The following is a 12,220-nucleotide window of genomic DNA, read 5'->3' as shown; positions in this document are numbered from 1 at the left end:
TCATTTATTAAAAACATCACAAACTAGAAAGATACCTTTTCAAATAAAGGGTATTTTTCCCTCTTGAGTTGTATGCAGAATATTAAAAAAAAAAGTTTTTATAATATTAAATTTTATACATATTTATATTTTATTATACAAGTTCATATAGTATTAAAGTTTTATAATATATTAAAAAAAATGAAGTAAAACTTAAAAGCAGGTACAAAAGTGTTAGTTAAAACTTTTCATCCTCACCAAAGCTACAAGTGTAAAATTTGATTATTCTAACAGAAGGAACAAAAGAGGACAACACAGATTTGACAAGACAGCAAATGTTCTATTTGTGTGGGGAGAAAAATACTGGGAATTTTGCATTTATATTGTAAGCTGAACCTTGAGATGGAGCTGTGGGCCAAAAACAAGTCTCTCCAAATAATATTCACATGTTATTTCGTAAGATTAAGCACTTATAACACCCCACTGGTGACGTGAATATGATGATGTGTTTTCTGCTTCATGAATTAGCAGACAGAAAAATTCATGAATGAGAGTTTTATTGTCCGTTTCTTTGGTGACTTGTGGGGCAAAAGACCCCTCTGCTTTTCTACAACTTCAGCTGGCAGAGAGCAGTAGAATTTTGGGAGTGAGACACCAGATAATAACTGACCATGTAATAGAAATCCAAGATCCCTCCTTTGAAAGTCTTTTACCCATCGCTCCTAGAGTCTAAGTGACCCTGAACTGCCACCATTCTCTGCTGAATGTCTGTGTTTCAGTGCCATTCCTTGCAAATCAATGTCTGTCGTTGAAATTTATCCCCTGAGGTCCAGGTTTGAGTAAAGCAGAGCTACCTGCTCCCATTCTGGCTGCTGACAGTGTTGGGGACACTACCTCTGAAACTTGTTTTTATCTGCATAGAGGACCCAGCTCTAGCACAGTCTGTCCAGCAGATTCTTTTAAAACAACTTTTAAATATGATTTAGTTTTAAAGCAAAAGTTAAATGCCAGTGTTCTTCAGAATATGAACAGGCCAGCTTTTGGCAGCACTTAGTTTGCAGCCACAGCACGTCTGTTCTGCTCCCCTTCCCTTCACGGCTCGGCCGCTGCCGCTGAAGAACCCTCTGCAGTTCCAGTTGTTGTTGGGTTTGTTTCGTGGTTGTTTGCTGTTGTTTTGGGGGTTTTTCCCTCTGCAAATCAGTTTGTTATTCCTTCTTTTCTCTCCTAGAAGTGTGTTCTGTGGACTGTGGCACCCACGGGGTGTGCATGGGCGGAGCGTGTCGCTGCGAGGAAGGGTGGACGGGAGCGGCCTGTGACCAGCGCGTGTGCCACCCCCGCTGCACGGAGCACGGAACTTGTAAAGATGGGAAGTGTGAATGCAGAGAGGGCTGGAATGGGGAGCACTGCACCATTGGTAGGCAAACGACAGGCACCGAAACAGGCACATATTGCTTTCTTTTCATAAATCGTAGAGACATAGTTACTGTCGTGTGTTGTAATGGGCTGTTCCCTTAAGGGCCCTAGTGCTTGACTCTGACTCGAAGTGTGCTGGGTGAAATGCAGGTGAGCTCTTGGAATCCTTTAAAATCAGTAACAAAATGATTTGTAGAGATAAAAAAACCCCAACAAACGATAAATTCCACAGCAAGTGAATGTTAGTAAGTAAAAATGTAACGAATGGTTCATCCCCGTATCATCCAAGCCAAGATTTTCAAACTTAACTAAATATTTCTTTGTGCAAATGGCACTTCTTTTAATTTCCTGGTCTGATGCATTAGTGGCCTCCTGCTGTTCTACATCACATCTGAAACACATCCCCACCATCCCCCCACCCCCGAGCAGGGGTCAAGTGGTGGAGGATTAAGTGTTCCTGGTGGTACAGAAATAGCTCCCTGGCTTTCTCCTGTTATTTTCCCTATGCCGAAATCAAAAATGGGAAATCCTCAGCGATCACATTCCTTCTGAGAAGTCTGAGCAAATTTATCTGGAACAAGAGTATCCAGCTGCTGAGTCAATGTGAGGTTCAGGCGAGGGTGCTTTTCTCCAGAAAATTTTTGGAGGACTGTGAGGTATATCTTAAAAGAAACCTATTGAGTCCTAATCCAAAAATCATACCGTTTTCATTATCTTAAAGTGGTAAATTTAACAAAGAAAAGAGTAGGTCAATTGAGATCTTTATAGCAATCAGGGACCTTAATGGGACAGTCTTATTACAAGTGAATTGTTATTTCTTTACTTAAAAGTGTGGTGAGATTCTTGCATCCCTCAAGCTGTTTTTCTTTTTCATTCCCCTCTGATTTCTCCTTGGATATACAAATCATTTCTGATAAACATATGAGTTGGAAACTAAAAGTATACTCTTATTGGAGAAAAAAAAAATAACAATTGATACATCTTTTCAGGGCATATCCTTTGATGTTGTGGTGCTGCATGCTTTGCTACACTATGCTAATATGATTTAAATCAAAGCTTTTATGACTGAACACTTTGTGACCAGCACAGATGCAGAGTGCTCTTTCATAATTGCTTTCAGGCTTCCATCATATCAACACACCTCTGATAGATTAATCCAGGCATTTTGTGCTCATATTAAGTGCTTCTCAGATCTTTACAAAATGCCTAATATGTATTTTTTCATTAAATTCTGTAGTAGTCGCTTATTTTAAAAAGTTCATGCTTTGTGCAAAATTTGTTTTGCTTTATAATATCTTAGTAATATGCCTATGTTTAGAAGTAATTAGTGTATGTAAAGTCTTTATTACTGTGCAGACAAAAAGATGCCTTTTACCAAGATCTCAAAAGTATGCTGAAAATTGCAAGGTGAACTAGTGAACTCTGCAGTGAGATTTTTTTAAGTCTAATTTTCAGAGCTTTGAACTAAATATCTTCCCTATTACTGATATATGTAATCAATTCTTTCCAGAGGAAGGGTGATACTTCTAAAGTGATTAAAATATGCATAAACTTTTTTTTGTTTGCTACGTGTTAGAAAGATATCCTTGAAGCTTAATGTGGTTCTGCCTGTGGCAAGGATGGAGACTGGTGCAAAGAATTTAGACATGTGCTCCTAGTTGTTGTTGTGTATGAGATCAGTGCAGTCCTAAGTTGTGTGTTGTTTGTAGACAGATATATATTCTTGTGATAAGCCTGTACTAGCATGAACTTTTGTATGATCATGTCTGGAGGCCATTTACAAAAGCACAGAGCAGGAATGGGATTGAGTTCAGAGGGACAGCCCAGCATGGCCCCACTGGTTTGTGTGACGCGGGCCTGACCCACAGGGAGAGTTCAGAGGATAAGGATGGCAAAGCTAATTTTTGTAAGTACTGGTATGAAAAATGCCAGAAGTTACCACTGGAAAATTTGTCCTTAGAGTGAATTGATACTTTGGTACAAGGCTGAGTTACTCAAGATGTTTTAAACGTTAGTGTGAAGAACTGAAGTGCACTTAAATTTTATGGAAAACTCACTTTCATTTCAAGCATTATCTTATGGTTTCACTTTCAACTGAAAGTTTGACATACCATTTAATGTCAGAATTACTCACTGAGGAGGGTCCACCTGAAAAGATAATATTTCAGGAATGCATTTTTCATGTGTTAAAACTTTGATTTTTAAAAAGGATTTAAAAATTATTTTATTTCATTTGGTTAATCCAGAGCAATGATGAAGTCCTTTTTGGAAGGTGTCTGTCAAACTGCACAGTCTGTTTGTCCTAAGACAAAGCCAGGTCAGAGCAGAGTAAGACAGCAAAGGAGCTGAGGGTGAATCTCTCCCATTGTTTTACATAGTTTGTATTTTTGAATACCCTTGTTAGTCCTTAGGAGCACTGCATGGCCAGGCTTACCTCACAGGACATTTGAGAATTTCTCCATATGGATCCAAGCAGAAAAATGTGAATCCCATAGGACAGGTTATATCCTCTGAATTTCCACTTTTTGCTACACCTAGTCTGAAATGAAGTCAGCAGAAAAACTTGCTGTGATTCCAGTGACTTTCAACCAGGCCCACTTAGAACAAATAGTTTTGACTTCTGAGAAAGAAAAGTGAGTTTCTATATGCAAACCAAAATGCTTCTGTTTGGGTTTCTTTACCAGTTTCATGTGCTATATTTACATGGCAGTGGAAAAGAAATCATCATAGCAACCTGCAGGTATCCAGCTTCACTCAGGATATTTTATTCTATTTAATATCAAATTAGGCTTTAACAGATACTTGACAGAATGCACACTTTTTGGCATTTCGATGTTGAGTGTCTAAGCTCAAAAATTTCACCAGAAGTGCAGTTTCTCTCTGCATTACCTGGTTTTAAGCAAAGCACTCTGAAAAGCCTCCCAGCACAGCAGTATTAGCTCAGTGTTAACAAACTGTTTGTGCAAAGCAGCTTTTACCTGTGTGCAATACCAGGACACATAAAAATGAATGCACATAAAAATGAATGCACATTCCAAGTTACACAGATTTTGATAATTCTATATCCAAATAATATAAAAGTGAAAGGAGGGGTGTCTGGTCTTGCTCAGATGCCTGCACGTAGCAGAACTGCAGTTCACTTTGCTACTTCAGGCAAGGAAAAAAAATTGCTTACTGGAGTGGTGATAAAGAAAATTAATCTTTTCCCAGTGCAAAAATAGACCTGTCAGGATATGTTTATTAAGTGATTACTATTCATTGATTGCAATTATGGAGGAAGTTATAACTAAATAATAGAGGGTAATCTAGATGAGGAAAAAAATATTGGAAAACTAATAACAAAGTGAAAGACTAAGGTATAGAAGTTGTTAATCTCAAACCAATTGCATGACAGAAATTTAAGATGGAGGATTTAGCTTTTCCTTGAATCATCTGAGTGCTGTTAAAGTGTGCAGTTATAAAACAGATCTGATGCTTTCATTGAAAACAATATTTGGATGTTTAAAGCTGTTGTTTTTAAACGGTTGCAGAGGATGTTCTGTGTACAAACTCTCAAGATAGTATTCCAAGGACAGATCTAATGAAACAGTCAGAAATATCAACTAAAAAGTGTAATTCCATCTGTAATTCATATCCCTGCAGCATGAAATGTGACCCTTATTAATTTATTGGTAAAGATCTCACTGTGAGACCAGTGAAATCAGGATTTAATCCTCAACATTTACAAGTAAAATTTAAAAGTCTGAAAATGTATCTTTTGAGGTGAGCTCTCACCAGAAGGTGATATATAAGAGGTTTTCTTTGTGGCTCTCTGTTATATTCCCAAGTTTTGCTCTTGTCTGCTCATGTCCTACATAAGATGTAGGTTAAGCATTCCCTTTCAGACAGAAAATGGGGAAAGATTGTACTCAAGGCTATTTCATAGTAAGAATTGTCTACAGCACATTTTGATCCAGACAAGTCTTATATTTTGTGTTCCTTTTTTTTTATTATTTTTTCACTGCAAATGAGCTTTACTCCCTGGTACAGGCATCGAAGCTGACTCTCTGCCTGCCTCCCTGTAGACCCAGCACAGCCAGGTGATGTGCACCTCTGCAGGCTCTGCTTAGGTTCACTCAGGTTGGAAAAGCCCCTTAAGACCCTTGAGTACAACCATAAATCCTGGCCTTGGCACTGCTTTTGGAAATCCAACCCCAGAGCCAGGGATCTGCCACTCTCTTTCCCCCAGTGAGTCCTTGGCCCCTGGACTAAAAACATCAAAATTGTAAGATGTGTTCCTCAATAAATAAGGGATTTGGAATTCTCTCTTAGCCCTTTATCTTATCTTCTGTGTTTTCAAGGCCTTGAATAAAGCAGCAAGATTAGAAACAACCAGGATTCTGTCACCTACATGGTGGGAAATAACATAAAATTTTCAGATAAAATGAAAATGTTCAGGAAAAAGAAAGGATTCTGTGTCCAGGATTAAGATGTTTAAGTTACAGTACAGGATATTTGTGTTAGGTGTTGGGAAAAATCATGTAACAGTAAATGAAAAACTGAAGTAGGTTGTCCAGGAAAGTTGTGGACTCCTTTTCAGTACAGCTTTTAACAGGAACAGCAGAGAGGTAATCCATCCTGCCATGGGGCAGTGAGCTCACTAGAAAGTCAGTGAACTGCATGAGCTCCCTTCCAGTCTCGTTTTAAATGAGCTTAAAAGGAAGGATTCCTCCTAAGGAATTTATTTTATAATGGCCTATGTTAGGATTTGTACTTTCATTGCCTTTAAGAATCTAAGGCTGCTCTTGGAAATAGAATTGATCATTTACCCAGCTAAGGAAGCTAATCTGTGTGTTCTGTATTTGCAGAACAATGGGTTTGTCAATGTGGATATTGAGCCACTCTGAAAGATCCAAACAAATTTACACCCAGTAGGTAAATACTTTCAATGCTCTCCCTTTAAAGCACGAAGATTCACCCAGGTGAACACTTGGTGAATGTTATTCCACCTCTGGTTTTACTAAAAAGTAAAGTCTAGTAAAAATTCCTCTCCCTCCAAGTGTTTCAGGATGACCATGCCCTTTCCAGCTTTTAGACATGTTTATATTTGCTGTCAGCTGGAAGGAAAACCACAAGTAAAGTATAAAGATTTAGTTATTTACCTTATCATGAAGTCAATAATCGATAGGAACATTAATAATGCAGCATTGTGTTATCTTTGGATGAAGCAAGATATTTTTGTCCCATGATAATGCTCTTTGTGTCAAAGATTTTTTTTTCTTCTACTACTGATTCCTCTTGTTGTAATTACCACGGTAATGACTCAAAGATGAGGCAATTTTCAGGAGAGATGGAAAGTGTGTGGGAGGAGGCAGTGGAAAGCCATCGTGTCTGACAAAGAGCAATTTAGAAGGAGCTAGATATATTAGACTTCTCCAATGCACTTCTAACTTAAAATTAATCTGTAACAGTTTATAACCTATCAAGGCATAAAAAAAATCTCTAGCGAAGATGACAGGAATTTAGATTGCATGCTCTGCAGAGGGAGGAACGCATTTTTTTCATTTTATTTGAAAAATGTGTAGAATATTTGGGTCATGACCACTTTTCATTACTGTTGGTACAGAAATATGTTGGTAATATATATGATGACATGACCAGAAACGTTAGAGATGTTGGCTGTGCCTGCAGATTCCGGTTCATCACCTGGGTGATACAATTATCCCACTCTTTTTACAGCTGGTAGCAGGTTCCTTGATAAGCACACCTGTGATACAGCCTTTTAGGTGCCAGGCTTCCCTTAGAGTGTTGTAGGGTGGTTCCCCTCTGTCTGTTCAGCAAAGCAGAAGAGCAGCAGGTACCTCATGAGGCAAACTCAGAGATTCTCAACAGTTTCTGTCATTCCCTGCACGTCACTCACATTTTCATTTCCATCATGCAAGCGTGGAGAGACTCAAAAGGTAGAAGTTTCCCTTATGAAGTGGTATTTTGATCGCATATGTTATATCATTTTATAACCCAAACCAAGGAAATGTACCAGTCAGTCAGACAAAGGGTCATTTAGTCCAGGATCTCTGCGCTTCAGTAAAGGTGCAAGTTCCTGCTAAATAGATTTCTTCCTGGAAAGTGATGCTTCTTACCTATCCCAGCTACATTTGCTGTCGAGGTGCTTTGTGTTGTAAATGTGTCATCTTTTATTTCACCTCCAAAACTCCTGAGTAAAATATCTTGGCCCTGAAGTCCCCAGATTACACCGTGTAGATAGCACTTGCTTGCGTTTTTTTTTGTTTCTGGTTTGTAACTTTGCAAATTCCTGCTGAAATAGACTTGGCTACTTTGTGGATCAGGGATGAGTAAACTTCCTGAACAATCTCTGTAGCACTGAGGAATCCAGAAGTACGATATGCATCCACTTACTTTATCATAAGCTGATTATGTGTATTCGTAAGGAAGTATATTCTGTGTAGAGATTTGTGTATAGTGAGAGTGGTTTGACTTTCAGGGAGTTTAGAAACAGAAATCCTTTTCATTTGCAGAATTTACATGGGGCAGCTGGGGATCTTTTTTGGCTGAAAGGCAAGCTTATTCATGAGGAAGAACTTTCCTGTTTGCATTCTTTGCTGAGGGCTTCCTGTAAATGATTGAAATATGTCAGAGTGCAGTGTCAGAACACTTGAGTGGCTTTTTTCTCTCTCTTTTTATAGGATATTTGCAGAACATGACCTTATTTCTTCCCTTCCTAGCCCAAAAAATTTAATGAGTGTGTTTTCAGCAAAACTTCCTGCATTATGTCTAGTACTTCAAAGATGCACCCAGCAGATACTGGTGAATAGCTTCCCAAACTAAACCACATTTCTTTTCTCTCCTTTTGGAGGGGCTTCTACATGAGTTATATTGATTTTCAGGCCAATTCTTGAACTCTTAAAAGACCACAAAAAGAGGGGAAGGGCAATCAATCAAGGAGCTGATCTAACTTTTGAAAGGGCAGAGCTGATTTTGCTGTTCACAGGAGTATTCCCAGCGTCAGACAATCTTCTCTTCTCCTGCAGATAATATTTTCTGTGTTATTTTGCACCCTGTGGTGTCAAGCAGAGCTTCAGCAAGTGAGTGAATTACATGGTGTTGCTGGATACAAAACAACAAAGGCACAGGGATGCTTGTGAGAGGTCAGTGACACAGATTGTATAGAGATAGAAGAAAGGCAGGACCAGATCTTGAGAAATATATCTGTATATACATATATGTAATATTTATACTTCCTAAGAAAGAAATAGAAAAGAGAACAATACCTGCCCATCCTTTTGAGGCCTGCTGTTTGGGTTCTTGTTAGAGATGCCTTTTCCTTGATCACTTGCATTCTTGCCTATACATTCTCAAGGTATAATTTCTGCATCTTCAGCATCAGTTTCACATAATCCTTCATGCTTGAAGATGCAAATAAAGCCAGATGTGTTTTGCCTGACAGCTGCAAACTCTGTGGAATAACAATTCAGGTGCAAAGCTTTACCTTTTCAGCTTCTTGCCAATTTAGCATCAAATTAATGGCAGGATGCATGAGAAGTTAGAGACTTGTCTTCCTAAGATATTTGATGCTTTTGAAATTCTCTACTCAATATTTTCTTAGTTTAATGTTGTATTAAAAATATTAATGTCAGAAATAAAAAGGAAAAAATGGTCTCTGTAGCACCTCTGAAGTGTCAGTTCAGGATTTTGCTGTGTGATCTATTTAGGGCTTCAGGGAAAAACGAAACTATTGAAAGGCTCCTCTTTAAACTGTCAGCTCTCTGTTATGCAGTAACTGCTCACTGAGGATGAATACACACTGATGTTGAATATTGATACATCCTTCTTTCACTAAAAGCCCTTACTTAGACAGTTTTTTAAAAGATCTTAAGGAATGAATATGGGGACTTGTTCAGAGCACGAGTTATGAGGTATCGTGTGCCATCCTTATTGCAGAAAGTTTTTACAAAATTTATGTTATCCAGCTCTTGTCTCTCGTTCTTTCTTTCCATCCCTGTTCTGAGCTGCTTATGAAATGCTCATTAGGATAACATTCCTTCTGGAAATTATTCCTGTAGGTAGACTCAGCCTACTTCAGTTCAGATAGAGTTTTTCTATGCATATAAAAAGAAGCAAAGCTTGCTGTACAAGAGAAATCATAATATAATGTAGTATATATCTCATTTGCCCCAAGAAATTACAAACATACTTTGGGTTACTGAAATATAAGAGCTAAATACAAACTTGATTGTTCTTGAAGACGTTTGGGTCTGATGTTGTGGTCCACGTGTTGTGGTTCACCTCTGTATGTTGAAAGTTCAAATAATTGGAATAATACTGAAGTCGCTGTTACCTGATTTATAGCTGCCAAGAAACTGCAATTCACTGTAGATTTCTACAATTTTCAGCACATACTACTGTAGTGTTTCCAGTGATATAACACTGATTGACACATAGCTCTCAGTCTCAGACTGTCAGTTGTCTTCAAAACACATCCGTGCCGGGATAGATGGAGACAAAGCAATACTGGTGTCTCATTAATCTACCAGCAGCTTACAGTCATACTGAAAACCAAAGGGAAAAGCAGGACACGAGAAATTAAGGTTACTGTGTTTGTTGTCATTCCCTCTTCATTCACTAACAGGATTAGAGCAGAAAGGATTCGTGGCCCAGCTGTTCCCTGAAGATTTTCCAATCTGAGAGCTGACCCTTAGCACTGTGTGCTATACACTTAATTTAAATATTTCACTCCACACAAGTACCTCTCTTAAACAGTTAAGCAGTTTTCATGGAAAAGTAGCAACTTTGCTTCCACAAAGACTTCAGTGTGACACGGATCAGAACATTATCCCTAATGAAAATTTAGGCAGAGGAGACATGGCTGTCTGCTTATCCATGCAAAGCTTTTCTGCCTCTCATTCTACTACACTTAAAGGATATTTTTACTCCTGCCTTTCTGTAATGTGCCAGCTCTATGGCCCATGACTGATGTGTAACATCTGGGATGTGCTGCCTTTCCTTGTGCTGTCTCACTGGTTATTGGGAGCCGTGCAGCGAGTCCCAGATGTTCAAATGTAAAACAGTCTCTGGGTTCTCTCAAACAGGGTTTGTGGAACAGCACCCAAGTCCTACCCACCTCATTTGTAATTCCTCCATTGCAGAATGCCTTTTAAAAGGCTGTGGGTTTCCTCTAGTCTACAACTAGGGAGCTATAATTTTGACAAACAACCCACCAGAGTCAGGGTTTATGGCTTTTTTTCCTAATCCTACTCTATTTTTAGTTTCTGTTCACAGTTTTTAACAGTCCAGTGTGGTTGATCAACTTGGCATCAGTAGACTGTGACCCGCTTTTAAAGTGCTGTAAAATAAGATATCAACAAAATAGCTGCAAGGAAATGTTTAGGTATTACTTCTTTAACTGTTTTGTCATGACTGAACTACATGAACTACATGAGCTCATAGTTAATCATTCATATAATTGAAAAGCATATACACTTCTATCATTGCAGTGCATTTTTACAGGAATCCAGTTGAAGATTAATCTCTTCTGTATTCATTCTGCTTAATTATAACATTTCAAATGAGGTTTTTTTGGGTTTGTTTTTTTTAGGTAGATGTTGGAAGGTTAAAGTTATTCAAGAGTGTGAAAAATGAGTAAGGTTCATAATGCACCTAGACCACATGTGTTTTAATTTGCCTTCAAATAGTTTCTCAGAGCTCTGAACAGCTGAGCTAAAGAACCACAGTGCATCAAGATGCAGCCCCTGTTCTGAAGAGAATTAGTAGGGATAATAGCTTTGGTTAGCTAAGAAATAAATATAATGGTGTAATTGTGATTAAAAACATTCTTTTTAATTAAAAACTAAATCAGTTTGTGGTGAAAAATATTACTGGTTTGCTAGGTTGTGATTTGAGGCTAGAAGCAATACTAAGAGGACAATTATCCAAAGGCACAAATTAGCAAAGAAAAAAAATATCGACTTAGCAATAGCATTTTTTTACCTAGAAGAGCATGGTGATTTATTGATCTACTACTTCGAATACTGTGATTTTCCAATTGTTAGGAATTAAAAAGGAGTTGCTGCGTTTCTTGTGGAATCAGTTCCTCAAGAATAGAACTGAAGCTATTTTTGTAAATTCAGCATGCACAAACACAAACCCCTGAACGTCCCAGAAGATGCTGATTCTCCTAAAACCAGAGACACATTAGTACAGATGAGAGAACAGACTTTTTGTTGTAAACCACTGGGAATACCAGAGAGTAGAACAAAGTCCCTAATATAGCATGTAGCCCTCCACTTTTCAACACAGTTTAAACATAAACTGATCTGACTTCTTTGCTTTCCATTTAGTAAAGCAAGGCAAAATGTGTATATGCTGGGTTACAGATCACTTCTCTCTGAAATTAATAGAGGAATTAGCATGATAGCATGCAGTCTGACAGTGGAAGACAGTGTGCTCAGAATTAAGCAGTTACAGAAAAAGAAGATGGGTGTTTCTCTTCCCAATTTTTTTAAACTGCAGAATCACTTGCATTTGAACCAGAAAAGTATTACTGAAAGCAGGAAGCCATGGATCACTATTTACTGCTGAAAAGTGAAAGTGTAATATGACTGTGTTAAAATGATTGCAGATTCTGATTAATTCTTTTCCCCCCCCCCCTTTTTTTTATTTTAGAGTAAATTGATAGCAGTACATGAAAAGCAGTGGTAATGTGCCTTTTCTTGTTAAAAAAAAAATAAATTGAAAGGGTGTTTTGGACTTAAATCACTGCATAGGAGTTTTTTAGGGTTCTGAAAGGAAGGTTAACATTGCTTCCATGCAGCACTGCTAATAGATAGGTGAA

At 38.1% G+C, this 12,220-nt stretch overlaps 1 protein-coding gene across 16 annotated transcripts in view; it reads left to right on the top strand.

Annotated features, from left to right (window-relative positions):
• TENM2 (teneurin transmembrane protein 2) overlaps window positions 1-12,220 on the top strand; it is a 617,318-nt gene that overhangs the window by 538,671 nt on the left and 66,427 nt on the right. For 12 of the 16 annotated variants that reach the window (XM_050312365.1, XM_050312379.1, XM_050312375.1 and 9 more), the window contains one exon: window positions 1,208-1,420. In XM_050312365.1, the coding sequence (XP_050168322.1) occupies window positions 1,208-1,420 (213 nt within the window). The remainder of the gene's footprint in view (window positions 1-1,207; window positions 1,421-12,220) is intronic. The other 4 variants (XM_050312377.1, XM_050312374.1, XM_050312372.1 and 1 more) reach the window with 1 other exon arrangement.

This window comes from Myiozetetes cayanensis, unplaced genomic scaffold (assembly GCF_022539395.1).
Source record: "Myiozetetes cayanensis isolate MyiCay16 unplaced genomic scaffold, myiCay2020 scf17, whole genome shotgun sequence".
NCBI lineage: Eukaryota > Metazoa > Chordata > Aves > Passeriformes > Tyrannidae > Myiozetetes > Myiozetetes cayanensis.
The sequence above is the reverse complement of the archived record's forward strand: the minus strand, read 5'-3'. Positions and strand labels throughout refer to the sequence as shown.